Source organism: Pristiophorus japonicus, chromosome 6 (genome assembly GCF_044704955.1).
Source record: "Pristiophorus japonicus isolate sPriJap1 chromosome 6, sPriJap1.hap1, whole genome shotgun sequence".
In the NCBI taxonomy this organism is placed as follows: domain Eukaryota; kingdom Metazoa; phylum Chordata; class Chondrichthyes; family Pristiophoridae; genus Pristiophorus; species Pristiophorus japonicus.
The window spans coordinates 262326382-262344340 of NC_091982.1; the positions used below are offsets into that span (position 1 = coordinate 262326382).

A 17959-nucleotide genomic window follows, 5' to 3' on the forward strand; every position below is an offset into this window, starting at 1 on the left:
TCATTGAATGTATTCAAGTCACAGATAGATAGATTTTTAACCAATAAGGGAATTAAGGGTTACGGGGAGCGGGCGGGTAAGTGGAGCTGAATCCATGGCCAGATCAGCCATGATCTTGTTGAATGGCGGAGCAGGCTCGAGGGGCTAGATGGCCTCCTCCTGTTCCTAATTCTTATGTTCTTATGTTCTTATTCTTACATTCCCATTGTATGGGTTTTGATGAGACAAACCACAACCCATTCAGGCCCATTCTGTTATTACTAGATTGAGTAGACTGGGTCTTTACTCGTTGGAGTTCAGATAACATTTAAAATAATGAAAGGGATAGACAAGATAGAGGCAGAGAGGTTGTTTCCACTGGTCGGGGAGACTAGAACTAGGGGGCACAGCCTCAAAATACGGGGGAGCCAATTTAAAACCGAGTTGAGAAGGAATTTCTTCTCCCAGAGGGTTGTGAATCTGTGAAATTCTCTGCCCAAGGAAGCAGTTGAGGCTAGCTCATTGAATGTATTCAAGTCACAGATAGATAGATTTTTAACCAATAAGGGAATTAAGGGTTATGGGGAGCGGGCGGGTAAGTGGAGCTGAGTCCACGGCCAGATCAGCCATGATCTTGTTGAATGGCGGAGCAGGCTCGAGGGGCTAGATGGCCTACTCCTGTTCCTAATTCTTATGGTGTTATGTAACACTCTGGGTTCAATATAATGTGTCACATTGCTGATAAACTCACTGCCTCCAAAATATTTTAGGTATAATGGGAAACATCTTTACAATGGAAGATTCACTTTAGTATAAAAATCTCAGTCACGATAGTAAATTGATCTCTCTCTCTATTATATATCAAATAAACATTAAACTCAGCAAACAAAATCGAATACGTCAATATCTAATTAATAGACCAATACCTGACGGTGTATTGAACGAAGAATGATGTTTAATTGACAGATTTTACAAGCGCCACGAGCTGCAGCTGACGCCCTGGCGCGGGCCCTGTCACTCTGTCGCGTCCCTGAAGCGGGAACATTCTCCTTTGCCAAGATGGCTGCCGCAGGGCTGCTCCGGGTGTACAACGCGCATGCGTCTCTGCTACCAGTCAGCCTGCCCTTCGTGCGGCTGCGCAGTCTCGGTGGCGGTTTGGTTGCTCGGCAACAAGAGAAAGGACGCACTCGCCGAAAGATGCGGCTCAAACGGTTCCTGCTGCGGTATTACCCGCCGGGTGAGGAGTGCAGGGGGAATGTGGGGGTACAGGGGGTACAGGGGGGCCCCTGCCCGCCGGGTGAGGAGTGCAGGGGGAATGTGGGGGTACAGGGGGTACAGGGGATACAGGGGGGCCCTGCCCGCCGGGTGAGGAGTGCAGGGGGAATGTGGGGGTACAGGGGGTACAGGGGGGCCCCTGCCCGCCGGGTGAGGAGTGCAGGGGGAAGGTGGGGGTACAGGGGGTACAGGGGGGCCCTGCCCGCCGGGTGAGGAGTGCAGGGGGAATGTGGGGGTACAGGGGGGCCCTGCCCGCCGGGTGAGGAGTGCAGGGGGAATGTGGGGGTACAGGGGGTACAGGAGGGCCCTGCCCGCCGGGTGAGGAGTGCAGGGGGAAGGTGGGGGTACAGGGGGTACTGCCCGCCGGGTGAGGAGTGCAGGGGGAATGTGGGGGTACAGGGGGCCCTGCCCGCCGGGTGAGGAGTGCAGGGGGAATGTGGGGGTACAGGGGGGGGGCCCTGCCCGCCGGGTGAGGAGTGCAGGGTGAATGTGGGGGTACAGGGGGGCCCTGCCCGCCGGGTGAGGAGTGCAGGGGAAATGTGGGGGTACAGGGGGCCCTGCCCGCCGGGTGAGGAGTGCAGGGGGAATGTGGGGGTACAGGGGGTACAGGGGGGCCCCTGCCCGCCGGGTGAGGAGTGCAGGGGGAAGGTGGGGGTACAGGGGGTACAGGGGGGCCCTGCCCGCCGGGTGAGGAGTGCAGGGGGAATGTGGGGGTACAGGGGGGCCCTGCCCGCCGGGTGAGGAGTGCAGGGGGAATGTGGGGGTACAGGGGGTACAGGAGGGCCCTGCCCGCCGGGTGAGGAGTGCAGGGGGAAGGTGGGGGTACAGGGGGTACTGCCCGCCGGGTGAGGAGTGCAGGGGGAATGTGGGGGTACAGGGGGCCCTGCCCGCCGGGTGAGGAGTGCAGGGGGAATGTGGGGGTACAGGGGGGGGGCCCTGCCCGCCGGGTGAGGAGTGCAGGGTGAATGTGGGGGTACAGGGGGGCCCTGCCCGCCGGGTGAGGAGTGCAGGGGAAATGTGGGGGTACAGGGGGGACTGCCCGCCGGGTGAGGAGTGCAGGGGGAATGTGGGGGTACAGGGGGGCCCCTGCCCGCCGGGTGAGGAGTGCAGGGGGAATGTGGGGGTACAGGGGGGCCCTGCCCGCCGGGGGGAGTGAAGGGGGAAGGTGGGGGTTCAGGGGGTACAGGGGGGCCCCTGTCCGCCGGGTGAGGAGTGCAGGGGGAAGGTGGTGGTACAGGGGGTACAGGGGGGCCCTGCCCGCCGGGTGAGGAGTGCAGGGGGAATGTGGGGGTACAGGGGGTACAGGGGGGCCCCTGCCCGCCGGGTGAGGAGTGCAGGGGGAAGGTGGGGGTACAGGGGGTACAGGGGGGCCCTGCCCGCCGGGTGAGGAGTGCAGGGGGAATGTGGGGGTACAGGGGGGGGGCCTGCCCGCCGGGTGAGGAGTGCAGGGGGAATGTGGGGGTACAGGGGGGGCCCTGCCCGCCGGGTGAGGAGTGCAGGGGGAATGTGGGGGTACAGGGGGGCCCTGCCCGCCGGGTGAGGAGTGCAGGGGGAATGTGGGGGTACAGGGGGGGCCCTGCCCGCCGGGTGAGGAGTGCAGGGGGAATGTGGGGGTACAGGGGGTACAGGAGGGCCCTGCCCGCCGGGTGAGGAGTGCAGGGGGAAGGTGGGGGTACAGGGGGTACTGCCCGCCGGGTGAGGAGTGCAGGGGGAATGTGGGGGTACAGGGGGGCCCTGCCCGCCGGGTGAGGAGTGCAGGGGGAAGGTGGGGGTACAGGGGGGCCCTGCCCGCCGGGTGAGGAGTGCAGGGGGAATGTGGGGGTACCGGGGGTACATGGGGTACAGGGGGCCCCTGCCCGCCGGGTGAGGAGTGCAGGGGGAATGTGGGGGTACAGGGGGGGACTGCCCGCCGGGTGAGGAGTGCAGGGGGAAGGTGGGGGTACAGGGGGGGCCCTGCCCGCCGGGTGAGGAGTGCAGGGGGAATGTGGGGGTACAGGGGGGCCCTGCCCGCCGGGTGAGGAGTGCAGGGGGGATGTGGGGGTACAGGGGGGCCCTGCCCGCCGGGTGAGGAGTGCAGGGGGAATGTGGGGGTACAGGGGGGGGCCCTGCCCGCCGGGTGAGGAGTGCAGGGGAAATGTGGGGGTACAGGGGGGACTGCCCGCCGGGTGAAGAGTGCAGGGGGAATGTGGGGGTACAGGGGGCCCCTGCCCGCCGGGGAGGAGTGCAGGGGGAATGTGGGGGTACAGGGGGTACAGGGGGGCCCTGCCCGCCGGGTGAGGAGTGCAGGGGGAATGTGGGGGTACAGGGGGTACAGGGGGCCCCTGCCCACCGGGTGAGGAGTGTAGGGGGAATGTGGGGGTACAGGGGATACAGGGGGCCCCTGCCCGCCGGGTGAGGAGTGCAGGGGGAATGTGGGGGTACATGGGGGTACAGGGGGGCCCTGCCCGCCGGGTGAGGAGTGCAGGGGGAAGGTGGGGGTACAGGGGGTACTGCCCGCCGGGTGAGGAGTGCAGGGGGAATGTGGGGGTACAGGGGGTACAGGGGGGCCCTGCCCGCCGGGTGAGGAGTGCAGGGGGAAGGTGGGGGTACAGGGGGGTACAGGGGGGCCCTGCCCGCCGGGTGAGGAGTGCAGGGGGAATGTGGGGGTACATGGGGTACAGGGGGCCCCTGCCCGCCGGGTGAGGAGTGCAGGGGGAATGTGGGGGTACAGGGGGGACTGCCCGCCGGGTGAAGAGTGCAGGGGGAAGGTGGGGGTACAGGGGGAAGGTGGGGGTACAGGGGGGCCCTGCCCGCCGGGTGAGGAGTGCAGGGGGAAGGTGGGGGTACAGGGGGGCCCTGCCCGCCGGGTGAGGAGTGCAGGGGGAAGGTGGGGGTACAGGGGGCCCTGCCCGCCGGGTGAGGAGTGCAGGGGGAAGGTGGGGGTACAGGGGGGCCCTGCCCGCCTGGTGAGGAGTGCAGGGGGAAGGTGGGGGTACAGGGGGTACAGGGGACTGCCCGCCGGGCGAGGAGTGCAGCGGGAATGTGGGGGTACAGGGGGGCCCTGCCCGCCGGGTGAGGAGTGCAGGGGGAAGGTGGGGGTACAGGGGGTACAGGGGCCCCTGCCCGTCGGGTGAGGAGTGCAGGGGGAATGTGGGGGTACAGGGGGGACTGCCCGCCGGGTGAGGAGTGCAGGGGGAATGTGGGGGTACAGGGGGGCCCTGCCCGCCGGGTGAGGAGTGCAGGGGGAAGCAGGGGGAATGTGGGGGTACAGGGGGGCCCTGCCCGCCGGGTGAGGAGTGCAGGGGGAAGGTGGGGGTACAGGGGGTACAGGGGGGCCCTGCCAGCCGGGTGAGGAGTGAAGGTGGAAGGTGGGGGTACAGGGGGGCCCTGCCCGCCGGGTGAGGAGTACAGGGGGAATGTGGGGGTACAGGGGGTACAGGGGGACTGCCCGCCGGGCGAGGAGTGCAGCGGGAATGTGGGGGTACAGGGGGGCCCTGCCCGCCTGGTGAGGAGTGCAGGGGTATTGTGGGGGTACAGGGGGTACAGGGGCCCCTGCCCGTCGGGTGAGGAGTACAGGGGGAAGGTGGGGGTACAGGGGGGCCCTGCCCGCCGGGTGAGGAGTGCAGGGGGAAGGTGGGGGTACAGGGGGGCCCTGCCCGCCGGGTGAGGAGTGCAGGGGGAAGGTGGGGGTACAGGGGGCCCTGCCCGCCGGGTGAGGAGTGCAGGGGGAAGGTGGGGGTACAAGGGGGCCCTGCCCGCCTGGTGAGGAGTGCAGGGGGAAGGTGGGGGTACAGGGGGTACAGGGGGACTGCCCGCCGGGCGAGGAGTGCAGCGGGAATGTGGGGGTACAGGGGGGCCCTGCCCGCCGGGTGAGGAGTGCAGGGGGAAGGTGGGGGTACAGGGGGTACAGGGGGCCTGCCCGCCGGGTGAGGAGTGCAGGGGGAAGGTGGGGGTACAGGGGGGCTCTGCCCACCGGGTGAGGAGTGCAGGGGGAAGTTGGGGGTACAGGGGGTACAGGGGGGCCCTGCCCGCCGGGTGAGGAGTGCAGGGGGAAGGTGGGGGTACAGGGGGTACAGGGGGGCCCTGCCAGCCGGGTGAGGAGTGAAGGTGGAAGGTGGGGGTACAGGGGGGCCCTGCCCGCCGGGTGAGGAGTACAGGGGGAATGTGGGGGTACAGGGGGTACAGGGGGACTGCCCGCCGGGCGAGGAGTGCAGCGGGAATGTGGGGGTACAGGGGGGCCCTGCCCGCCTGGTGAGGAGTGCAGGGGTATTGTGGGGGTACAGGGGGTACAGGGGCCCCTGCCCGTCGGGTGAGGAGTGCAGGGGGAATGTGGGGGTACAGGGGGGACTGCCCGCCGGGTGAGGAGTGCAGGGGGAATGTGGGGGTACAGGGGGCCCTGCCCGCCGGGTGAGGAGTGCAGGGGGAAGGTGGGGGTACAGGGGGGGACTGCCCGCCGGGTGAAGAGTGCAGGGGGAAGGTGGGCGTACAGGGGGTACAGGGGGGAGTGCCCGCCGGGTGAGGAGTGCAGGGGGAAGGTGGGGGTGCAGGGGGTACAGGGGGGCCCTGCCCGCCGGGTGAGGAGTGCAGGGGGAAGGTGGGGGTACAGGGGGGGACTGCCCGTCGGGTGGGTCCGGGTGGAGTGAAGGGGGAAGGTGGGGGTACAGGGGGGGACTGCCCGCGTGGTGAGGAGTGAAGGGGGAAGGTTGGGGTACAGGGGACACTGCCCGCCGGGTGAGGAGTGCAGGGGGAAGGTGGGGGTACAGGGGGTACAGGGGAGGACTGCCCGCCGGGTGGGACGGGGGGAGTGAAGGGGGAAGGTGGGGGTACAGGGGGGGACTGACTGCCGGGTGGGCCCGGGGGGAGTGAAGGGGGAAGGTGGGGGTACAGGGGGGGACTGCCCGCCGGGTGGGCCCGGGGGGAGTGAAAGGGGAAGGCGGGGACTGACCGCCGGGTGAGAAGTGAAGGGGGAAGGTGGGGGTACAGGGGGGCCCTGCCCGCCGGGTGAGGAGTGCAGGGGGAAGGTGGGGGTACAGGGGGGACTGCCTGCCGGGTGGGCCCGGGGGGAGTGAAGGGGGAAGGTGGGGGTACAGAGGGTTCAGGGGGTACAGGGCGGGACTGCCCGCCGGGTGAGGAGCGAATGGGGAAGGTGGGGGTACAGGGGGGCCCTGCCCGCCGGGTGAGGAGTGCAGGGGGAAGGTGGGGGTACAGGGGGGGCCCTGCCCGCCGGGTGAGGAGTGAAGGGGGAAGGTGAGGGTTCAGGGGGTACAGGGGATGACTGCCTGCCAGGTGAGGAGTGAAGGGGGAAGGTGGGGGTACAGGGGGGGCTGCCCGCCGGGTGGGCCCGGGGGGAGTGAAGGGGGAAGGTGGGGGTATAGGGGGGCCCTGCCCGCCGGGTGAAGGGGGAAGGTGGGGGTACAGGGGGTACAGGGGGCCCTGCCTGCCGGGTGAAGGGGGAAGGTGGGGGTTCAGGGGGTACAGGGGGGACTGACCGCCGGGTGAGGAGTGAAGGGGGAAGGTGGGGGTACAGGGGGTACAGGGGGGCCCTGCCCGCCGGGTGAGGAGTGCAGGGGGAAGGTGGGGGTACAGGGGGGGGAACTGCCCGCCGGGTGAGGAGTGCAGGGGGAAGGTGGGGGTACAGGGGGGTACAGGGGGCCCTGCCCGCCGGGTGAGGAGTGCAGGGGGAAGGTGGGGGTACAGGGGGTACAGGGAGCCCAGCCCGCCGGGTGATGAGTGCAGGGGGATGTTGGGGGTACAGGGGATACAGGGGGGCCCTGCCCGCCGGGTGAGGAGTGCAGGGGGAAGGTGGGGGTACAGGGGGCCCTGCCCGCCGGGTGAGGAGTGCAGGGGGAAGGTGGGGGTACAGGGGGTACAGGGGGGCCCTGCCCGCCGGGTGAGGAGTGAAGGGGGAAGGTGGGGCTACAGGGGGGCCCTGCCCGCCGGGTGAGGAGTGCAGGGGGAATGTGGGGGTACAGGGGGTACAGGGGGGGACTGCCCGCCGGGTGAGGAGTGCAGGGGGAATGTGGGGGTACAGGTGGTACAGGGGGGCCCTGCCCGCCGGGTGAGGAGTGCAGGGGGAATGTGGGGGTACAGGGGGTACAGGGGGCCCTGCCCGCCGGGTGAGGAGTGCAGGGGGAATGTGGGGGTACAGGAGGGGACTGCCCGCCGGGTGAGGAGTGCAGGGGGAATGTGGGGGTACAGGGGGCCCTGCCCGCCGGGTGAGGAGTGCAGGGGGAAGGTGGCGGTACAGGAGGGATTGCCCGCCGGGTGAAGAGTGCAGGGGGAAGGTGGGGGTACAGGGGGTACAGGGGGGAGTGCCCGCCGGGTGAGGAGTGCAGGGGGAAGGTGGGGGTACAGGGGGTACAGGGGGCCCCTGCCCGCCGGGTGAGGAGTGCAGGGGGAAGGTGGGGGTACAGGGGGGGACTGCCCGCCGGGTGAGGAGTGAAGGGGGAAGATGGGGGTACAGGGGGACTGCCCGCCGGGTGAGGAGTGCAGGGGGAAGGTGGGGGTACAGGGGATACAGGGGGGGACTGCCCGCCGGGTGAGGAGTGCAGGGGGAAGGTGGGGGTACAGGGGGTACAGGGGGGGACTGCCCGCCGGGTGAGGAGTGAAGGGGGAAGGTGGGGGTACAGGGGGTACAGGGGGGAGTGCCCGCCGGGTGAGGAGTGCAGGGGGAAGGTGGGGGTACAGGGGGTACAGGGGGCCCCTGCCCGCCGGGTGAGGAGTGCAGGGGGAAGGTGGGGGTACAGGGGGGGACTGCCCGCCGGGTGAGGAGTGAAGGGGGAAGATGGGGGTACAGGGGGACTGCCCGCCGGGTGAGGAGTGCAGGGGGAAGGTGGGGGTACAGGGGATACAGGGGGGGACTGCCCGCCGGGTGAGGAGTGCAGGGGGAAGGTGGGGGTACAGGGGGTACAGGGGGGGACTGCCCGCCGGGTGAGGAGTGAAGGGGGAAGGTGGGGGTACAGGGGGTACAGGGGGTGGACTGCCCGCCGGGGGGAGTGAAGGGGGAAGGTGGGAGTACAGCGGGGGACTGCCCGCCGGGTGAGGAGTGAAGAGGGAAGGTGGGGGTTCAGGGGGTACAGGTGGGCCCTGCCCGCCGGGTGAGGAGTGAAGGGGAAGGTGGGGGTTCAGGGGGTACAGGGGGGGACTGACCGCCGGGGGGAGTGAAGGGGGAAGGTGGGGGTACAGGGGGGGACTGCCCGCCGGGTGGGCCCGGGGGGAGTGAAGCGGGAAGGTGGGGGTACAGGGGGGGACTGCCCGCCGGATGAGGAGTTAAGGGGGAAGGTGGGGGTTCAGGGGGTACAGGGGGGGACTGCCCGCCGGGTGGGCCCGGGTGAGGAGTGCAGGGGAAAGGTGGGGGTTCAGGGGGGGACTGCCCGTCGGGTGGGTCCGGGGGGAGTGAAAGGGGAAGGCGGGGACTGACCGCCGGGTGAGAAGTGAATGGGGAAGGTGGGGGTACAGGGGGGCCCTGCCCGCCGGGTGAGGAGTGCAGGGGGAAGGTGGGGGTACAGGGGGGACTGCCCGCCGGGTGGGCCCGGGGGGAGTGAAGGGGGAAGGTGGGGGTACAGAGGGTTCAGGGGGTACAGGGCGGGACTGCCCGCCGGGTGAGGAGTGAATGGGGAAGGTGGGGGTACAGGGGTGCCCTGCCCGCCGGGTGAGGAGTGAAGGGGAAAGGTGGGGGTACGGGGGGGGACTGCCCGCCGGGTGGGCCCGGGGGGAGTGAAGCGGGAAGGTGGGGGTACAGGGGGGGACTGCCCGCCGGATGAGGAGTTAAGGGGGAAGGTGGGGGTTCAGGGGGTACAGGGGGGGACTGCCCGCCGGGTGGGCCCGGGTGAGGAGTGCAGGGGAAAGGTGGGGGTTCAGGGGGGGACTGCCCGTCGGGTGGGTCCGGGGGGAGTGAAAGGGGAAGGCGGGGACTGACCGCCGGGTGAGAAGTGAATGGGGAAGGTGGGGGTACAGGGGGGCCCTGCCCGCCGGGTGAGGAGTGCAGGGGGAAGGTGGGGGTACAGGGGGGACTGCCCGCCGGGTGGGCCCGGGGGGAGTGAAGGGGGAAGGTGGGGGTACAGAGGGTTCAGGGGGTACAGGGCGGGACTGCCCGCCGGGTGAGGAGTGAATGGGGAAGGTGGGGGTACAGGGGTGCCCTGCCCGCCGGGTGAGGAGTGAAGGGGAAAGGTGGGGGTACGGGGGGGGACTGCCCGCAGGCTGGGCCCGGGGGGAGTGAAGGGGGAAGGTGGGGGTACAGGGGGGGACTGCCCGCCGGGTGAGGAGTGAAGGGGGAAGGTGGGGGTTCAGGGGGTACAGAGGATGACTGCCCGCCGGGTGAGGAGTGAAGGGGGAAGGTGGGGGTACAGGGGGGAGGGCTGCCCGCCGGGTGGGCCCGGGGGAGTGAAGGGGGAAGGTGGGGGTACAGGGGGGCCCTGTCCGCCGGGTGAAGGGGGAAGGTGGGGGTACAGGGGGTACAGGGGGGCCCTGCCCGCCGGGTGAAGGGGGAAGGTGGGGGTTCAGGGGGTACAGGGGGGACTGACCGCCGGGTGAGGAGTGAAGGGGGAAGGTGGGGGTACAGGGGGGGGGCTGCCCGCCGGGTGGGCCTGGGGGGAGTGAAGGGGGAAGGTGGGGGTACAGGGGGGGACTGCCCGCCGGGTGAGGCCGGGGGGAGTGAAGGGGGAAGGTGGGGACTGACTGCCGGGTGAGGCCGGGGGCAGTGAAGGGGGAAGGTGGGGGTTGAGGGGGCACTGACCGCCGGGTGAGGCCGGGGGGAGTGAAGGGGGAAGGTGGGGGTTGAGGGGGGACTGACCGCCGGGTGAGGCCGGGGGCAGTGAAGGGGGAAAGTGGGGGTAGAGAGGGGACTGCCCGCCGGGAGAAGGTGGGGGTTGTTGGGGGGACTGACCGCCGGCTGAGGCCGGGGTTGGGGTGAGGAGCTGTCCTGAGCTGTGAGAATTGACCAGTTACATAGAAACATAGAAAATAGGTGCAGGAGTAGGCCATTCGGCCCTTCGAGCCTGCACCACCATTCAATATGATCATGGCTGATCATTCCCTCAGTACCCCTTTCCTGCTTTCTCTCCATACCCCTTGATCCCTTTAGCCGTAAGGACCATATCTAACTCCCTTTTGAAAATATCCAATGAACTGGCATCAACAACTTTCTGTGGTAGGGAATTCCACAGGTTAGCAACTCTCTGAGTGAAGAAGTTTCTCCTCATCTCAGTCCTAAATGGCTTACCCCTTATCCTAAGCCTGTATCCCCTGGTTCTGGACTTCCCCAACATCGGGAACATTCTTCCCGCATCTAACCTGTCCCATCAAGTCAGAATCTTATACGTTTCTATGAGATCCCCTCTCATCCTTTTAAACTCCGGTGTATAACGTAGCAGTTGATTCAGTCTCTCCTCGTATGTCAATCCAGCCATCCCTGGAATCAGTCTGGTGAACCTTCGCTGCACTCCCTCAATAGCAAGAACGTCCTTCCTCAGATTAGGAGACCAAAACTGAACACAATATTCCAGTTGAGGCCTCACCAAGGCCCTGTACAATTGCAGTAATACTTCCCTGCTCCGAGTCTCAAATCCCCTAGCTATGAAGGCCAACATACCATTTGCCTTCTTCACCGCCTGCTGTACCTGCATGCCAACTTTCAATGACTGATGAACCATGACACCCAGGTCTCGTTGCACCTCCCCTTTTCCTAATCTGCCGCCATTCAGATAATATTCTGCCTTCGTGTTTTTGCCACCAAAGTGGATAACCTCACATTTATCCACATTATACTGCATCTGCCATGCATTTGCCCACTCACCTAACCTGTCCAAATCACCCTGCAGCCTCTTAGCATCCTCCTCACAGCTCACACAGCCACCCAGTTTCGTGTCATCTGCAAACTTGGAGATATTACCCTCAATTCCTTCATCCAAATCATTAATGTATGTTGTGAAGAGCTGGGGTCCCAGCACTGAGCCCTGCGGTACTCCACTAGTTACTGCCTCCCTTTCCGAAAAGGAGCCGTTTATCCCAACTCTCTGCTTCCTGCCTGCCAACCAATTCTCTATCCACGCCAGTACATTACCCCCAGTACCATGTGCCTTGATCTTGTACACCAATCTCTTATGTGGTACCTTGTCAAAGGCCTTTTGAAAGTCTAAATATACCACATCCACTGGTTCTCCCTTGTCCACTCTACTAGTTACATCCTCAAAAAATTCCAGAAGATTGGTCAAACATGATTTCCCTTTCATAAATCCATGCTGACTTGGACCGATCCTGTCACTGCTTTCCAAATGCGCTGCTATTTCATCCTTAATAATAGATTCCAACATTTTCCCCACTACTGATGTCAGGCTAACCGGTTTATAATTATCCACTTTCTCTCTCCCTCCTTTTTAAAAAAGTGGTGTTACATTAGCTACCCTCCAGTCCATAGAAACTGATCCAGCCTCAATAGACTCTTGGAAAATGATTAACAATGCATCCACTATTTCTAGGGCCACATCCTTAAGGACTCTGGGATGCAGACAATCAGGCCCTGGGGATTTATTGGCCTTCAATCCCATCAATTTCCCCCAACAATTTCCCACCTAATAAGGATATCCTTCAGATCCTCTTTCTCACTAGACCCTCAGTCCCCTAGTACATCCGGAAGTAATTTGTGTCTTCCTTCGTGAAGACAGAACCAAAGTATTTGTTCGATTGGTCTGCTATTTCTTTGTTCCCCATTATTACTTCACCTGAGTCTGACTGCAAGGGACCTACGTTTGTTTTGACCAATCTTTTTCTCCTCACATATCTATCGAAGCTTTTGCAGTCAGTTTTTATGTTCCCGGCAAACTTCCTCTCATACTCTATTTTCCCCCTTCTAATTAAACCCTTTGTCCTCCTCTGCTGAATTCTAAATTTCTCCCAGTCCTCAGGTTTGCTGCTTTTTCTGGCCAATTTATATGCCTCTTCCTTGAGCCGTGAGCCGAATTTGCCGGCGGGCAGTAAAAGCTGGCCGCCCACCGTCATGCGTTCAGACACCCATTACTGTCCCTCCAGGGAGCTACCAGAGGTGCAAGGGAGATGAAAATCCAGCCCATAATATGTGTTCAAATCTGTAGGAATCTTAAACCCACAACCTTCTGACTCAGAGATGAGAGTGCTACCAATTGAGTCAAGCTCATACTTAGCACCTGTTAAAAGTTAACTGAGCCAATCGCCTGATTGGCTGAAAATTTTTTTAATTAGACCCAATGATTTGCACCTCTCGAAGACTCAGAAAAATGATTAAAAGTACTTAAACTTTAAAAGGAAAAAAGTAATAACATCATAATGGATTACAGCAGAAAAAATAAAAATAAAATGGGAAGCGACAGATTGGGGAAATATTGAAGACAGAATTAGCAGAAGTAAAGTGTTTTTCTTTCATTTTTATATTTAGAATTGTTTTAACTGTTTATTTTTGTAAGTTAGGGTTAATATTCTTGTCATAAAACTACCTCTGACATCTGAGTAGCTGTAACACTAAAATTCCAAGCTTTGTTTGTGTTATGTATGCAATAAAGGTTCAAACTGAATATTGCTTAACTAAGCAAGGTATGACCTTGCTGGTGCTTTATTTAGTCTACAAACAGCATGTACATACATGACAGTTTGAACGTCAGTTTGTGGAAGCTGATAGTTTTGGACAAGAGCTGGCCCTGAGAGCCTGGATTTTCCAGGTGATGCTGTAAGGGTTAAAAGTGTTATTCCGTGCAAATGTTTATTATAGTCTTTGTTTGACAATTAAATGAATGGTTAATCTTAAATCAGTATACAGCCAAGTATTTCTATTCATGAAAAAGATTTCTGAGTGCTTGGGAGTAAAATACTTTCTTTGTCTTGTGGCTTTTTCTTGCTTCATTATGGCAATATTTTTCACATCGCAATTAAAAGTAACATCATCACCAACATTTCAGTGTGATTGATATGTGTGTAATGATCCTTGCTTCTCCTTTACTATGTAGTTCCTACCTTTATTACTATACTATAGTGTGTGGCTTGGATGGAGCCATTTCAGGCATATAGAAATTTATTTGTCATACCGATAAATTTTCATGTGCCATTTTACTCATTTCTAGTAATGCAGTGCACTGACAAGATTTATGTTATGTAATGTTAACACTTGGCAATGTAGGAGTCATTGCTTGCTGTTCTAATTACTTATACTGAAATAAAAGTTATAAACAGTATTATATTATAAATCTAAGTTAAATTTCAAGGAAAGAAAAGCCTTATCGTTCGTTTGAATCATCATCAGGTTTTGGAACTAATTTTCATTGCAGCTTAGTCCTACATCATTCACCTCAGTACCCCTTTTCCACTTTCTCTCCATACCCCTCGGACCTGTGGCCACAGCCCCGCTGCTGTGGGGCATTTCCCCATTTTTGCTTTTGCAGTCTCTGCTTTTCTATTCGTTTTTTTCTCAAGTTGCAAAATAATTTTTTAAAAATTGGTTTTACGGCAGATTTAATGTTTGAAAGTTCATTCCTGACACCTTTTATTTTGTAAATCCGGGCAGGAATTTAAGCCGTGACTCGCATGTTGCCACAAAAAGTCTTCAGTGTTCCACAGTTCGGATGGAAAAGCTCTCGAGTCTAGTCAGGTTTGGAGGATGTAATTACAGGGAAAGTATCAAAAGTATCGTTGCTACACACAAATACACAATGCTGTGAAAGTCAATGTTTTTATTTTTTTTTGCAGGAATTATTTTGGAATATGAAAAAGGTGGGGAAACAAAGAACAAATCCATCGATCTGCTTACCTTGACTCCAGTGTAAGTGTGAAGTCTGAGTAGCATGAAAAAATGCAAATAACCTTTACATAGTATTACAGCACAGAAACAGGCCATTCGGCCTTACAGGTCCATGCTGGTGTTTATGCTCCACAGGAACTTCCTCCCATCCTCATTCAACAAATCCAATTAACATATCCTTCCATTCCTTTCTCCCTCATGTGTTTATCTAGCTTCCCCTTAAGTGCAAGTCACTTCAACTACTCATTGTAGTAGCAAGTTCCATATTCTAACCACTAAAGAATGGGTAAAGAAATTCACTATTGGATTTATTAGTGAGTATTGTCTTGGCCCCTGGTTCTGATCGCCCTACAAGTGGAAACGACGGGGCCAAAATTGCCCTCCACCCCAAATGGAGTGCACTTACCGTTTTGTAAGTGTTCTCTCCGTCCCAGTGCATGGGGCGGAGAATCCGGCGAAATTCAGGACTTTATTTTTTTATCCGGAAGCGAGGCGGTGTTCCGGGCTGGTGCGGGGCGGAAGTGCGGGCGGGTTGGAACGGCTGCCGCTCTGAGTCATCAGCGCTGCGCTCCCTCCTCGTCAGTTAAAGGGGAGGGCCGCTACGAACTATGCAGCCTCTTTAGTGGCAAACACTGGGCCATCAGGGAGGGTTTCGGCCGGGCCAGCGGCCCGGTAGCCAAGAGGGGATGCCGGGCCACCTGTTAGTGGCCCGGCTGAACCCGTGGCCACCATTGTCGGGCCGCCCAGCTGCAAGAAGCTTCCCGCTGGGGAAAGCTGTCGGGGGGGGGGGGCACCGAGCGGCAGCCAATCCACTCCTGCCATCGGTTGGTAATATGGAGACTGAACTGTTCACAGCACGTCTCTCCTTTTTGAATCTATCCCTTTAGAAATGAACACCAGTGCTTTGTTTGCTTTTTTATGGCCTAACTAAACAGTGTTGCTACTTTTTAATGATTTTTGTGTCTGTATCCCCCAAATCCCTTTGCTCCTCTACCCCATTTAGACACTTATTTTCCAAGGAATATAAGACCTATTTATTTCTTCCTACCAAAATGTACCCCCTTCCACTTATCTATATTTAAGTTCATTTTTCAATTACAATTTTAAACATTTATTTTCCATTTTAAATGTTTCCTCCTTTTTCTGTCTTTCTCTCACCCACCAGTACTTACTTTCAATATATAACTAACTTTAGTCAGATGAGTTGATCACCGGCCCATACCAGTGCTGCTATATAGGTGATCACTTAATGATGCACAAAAGTAGCACAGGTGACTTGTGCTAGGGTTAGGGTTAGGGTTGTGGATTCTTCCTATCCCCATCTGAAGAAGCGGCAATGGTGAGAATCTGGTTGAAATGAGAAACTATGGCCGTGATTTTGTTTATGTAATGGTACTGTTAATGTGGTGTCAAACATAAATATCTTTATTTTCAACATTTTGCCTTCTTGGACAGATTTGTGTGCACCTTTGGAAGTTGCTTAGTGAGTTGCAGTGAATGGTGAGACATAACAGTACCACCTGCAATGGTGAAGAGTGTTAAAGGAATGACTTGGGCATTGCAGGGATGCTTTATAGTGTTGGTGTGGGGTGGTGCCAACCCGGCACATCATGTGGCAGCCAGGGTGTACAGCATCAGCTGAAGTAAATCTGGCCATGGTGAGGTCATCTCTGGCCTCCTGGGCAGCAATGTGGTCAGGTGCTGATGCCCTGTGTCCTGTGCAGAATCACATGATTGCAGAGAAGGTTGGTGCTGTTGTCGGTGCTGCTGGTGTGCCTGGTGATGTTGGGGCTGATCGTGGTGGGATTCTGAGGACCAAGATGAGAATTTTTCAAGGACACCGATGCTGATGGAATAGATGGCAGGTGAGGTTGAGATGTTAGAAGTGATCTGTCAATGGTGAGAGGTTGTTTCAAGGAGGTGGCAGTGGATAGAGAGTTTGCTCCAAATACTTACAACCTGCATAAAGCTCATCTGTCTTCCAAATCCTGACGGCTCCAGCTTCTAAGATTGGAAAATGAACAGCTGTGAAATGGTAGGTTTTATACCACATTTGCAGCTGTCAACTATTCAGAAGAATGTATACTAATTGAGCACTTGACCTACTTACCTGATGAGATTCCTGAGCGCCGTGAACCTCGTCAAAAAGCTGGAAAAATGATAAGTAGAGGGTAAAATGGCTAATTAGCTTTTAACTACCTCTTAAAGATGTAAATTACTTACGCTGCTTGATGTTGGGTCTTTTAAGCGCTGACAGACCCACATGGGAGACTAGCATGAAGGTGGGTTGACAGCGAGCTCCTGACCCACTCTCAATCATTTAAATTTTGACACCTAACCCGCCTCCAATCCCGCCCTCGCAGCGCTGGTAAAATTCTGCCCTATTTGGGGAGATCAGGGCTGATGCCGACATCCTGTATTAGCAAACTGATTACAGCAATATGCTGTGTCAGTACTTCATCTCTCTGCTATTACTTGTCCCCGGACAACTGCGTAAATGTCTGTCTTCCAACCTTACTTTCATACTTGATTGAGGATGCCCCTGTGAAATGGTTGCTGCTGAGCTATGTCTGTCTTTGTTGAAACCAACACCATCTGTTTGCTTTTTTCATCAAGGGATCATTTTTTTTTAATAGTTTGAAAGATTAATTCAACAACAACCTGCATTTATATAGCATTTCTAATTTTAAAATATACTTGGCACTTGATAAATATAGGCAGATAAGCGAACAATACCGAGCCAAGCTTGGTCGGAAAGATGGGTTTTGAAAAGTATATTTAAGAGCGAGAAGTGGAGGTCTTTCGGGAGAAATTTCCAGAGAGCAGGGCCAAGGTAAACAAAGGAGGTGGCACACTGTAACAGAGTCTGTGGATTAAAACGTGAGAGAATGGAAGTAGGACTCAGAGATTTGCAGAGATAGGGTGAGGTAAGGCCATTGAGGGATGCAATCATATAAAAATGACAATCAGGAGAAGACCAGATGGTCCATTCAGCCTGTTCCATACAGTGATGGTGAAACTGAGTTTCGTGATCCTCAATACGCCCCACTAGCTGCCACAAAATCTCCTGCGAGAGGCAAAATATCCTAGCCCAATTCATGGAAAAAAGAAATCTGAGAAATTCCTCTCTGACCCGCAAAGGCAATCAACAACAACAACAAACAACAACAACTTTTATTTATATAGCGCCTTTAACGTAGTAAAACATCTCAAGGCACTTCACAGCGGTGTTATAAGACAAAACAGATAAATTTGACACTGAGCCACATAAGAAGAAATTAAGGCAGATGACCAAAAGCTTGGTTAAGAGCTGGTTTTAAGGAGTGTCTTCAAGGAGGAAAGAGAGGCGGAGAGGTTTAGGGAGGGAGTTCCAGAGCTTAGGGCCCAAACAGCTGAAGGCACAGCCACCGATGGTTGAGCAGTTATAATGAGGGATGTTCAAGAGGATATGAGGAGAATTTGAGGGGCGCAGACATCTTGTGGGGTTGTGAGGCTGAAAAAGGTTAGAGATAGCGAGGGGCAAGGCCATGGAGTGATTTGTAAACAAGGATGAGAATTTTGAAATCAAGACGTTGTTTAACTGGGAGCCAGAAAGCACAGGGGTGATGGGTGATCGGGACTTGGTGTGAGTTAGGACATGGGCTGCTGAGTTTTGGATGACCTCAAGTTTACATAGTGTAGAATATAGGAGGCCAGCCAGGAGTGAGTTGAGTAGTCAAGTCTAGAGGTAACAAAGGCATGAATGAGGGTTTTAGCAGCAGAAGAGCTGAGTTGGGGTGGAGGCGGGCAACGATACGGAGGTGGAAAAAGGCGGTTTTAGTTATGCCGCAGATATGTGGCTGAAAACTAATTTCCGGGTCAAATATAGCGCCTAGGTTGCGAACAGTCTGGTTCAGCCTCAGATAGATGCTAGGGAGAGGGATGGAGTCAGTGGTTAGGGAACGCAGTTTATGGCGAGCTTAATGA

General features: G+C 58.1%; 1 protein-coding gene across 1 annotated transcript in view; it reads left to right on the forward strand.

Annotated features, from left to right (window-relative positions):
* The first annotated feature begins 1137 nt into the window (after positions 1-1137).
* Positions 1138-17959, forward strand: part of daw1 (dynein assembly factor with WDR repeat domains 1) — a 92150-nt gene continuing 75328 nt past the window's right edge. Inside the window, exons 1-2 of the mRNA XM_070882507.1 lie at positions 1138-1216; positions 13942-14014. Of these exons, the coding sequence (XP_070738608.1) occupies positions 1177-1216; positions 13942-14014 (113 nt within the window). The 5' untranslated portion in view covers positions 1138-1176. The remainder of the gene's footprint in view (positions 1217-13941; positions 14015-17959) is intronic.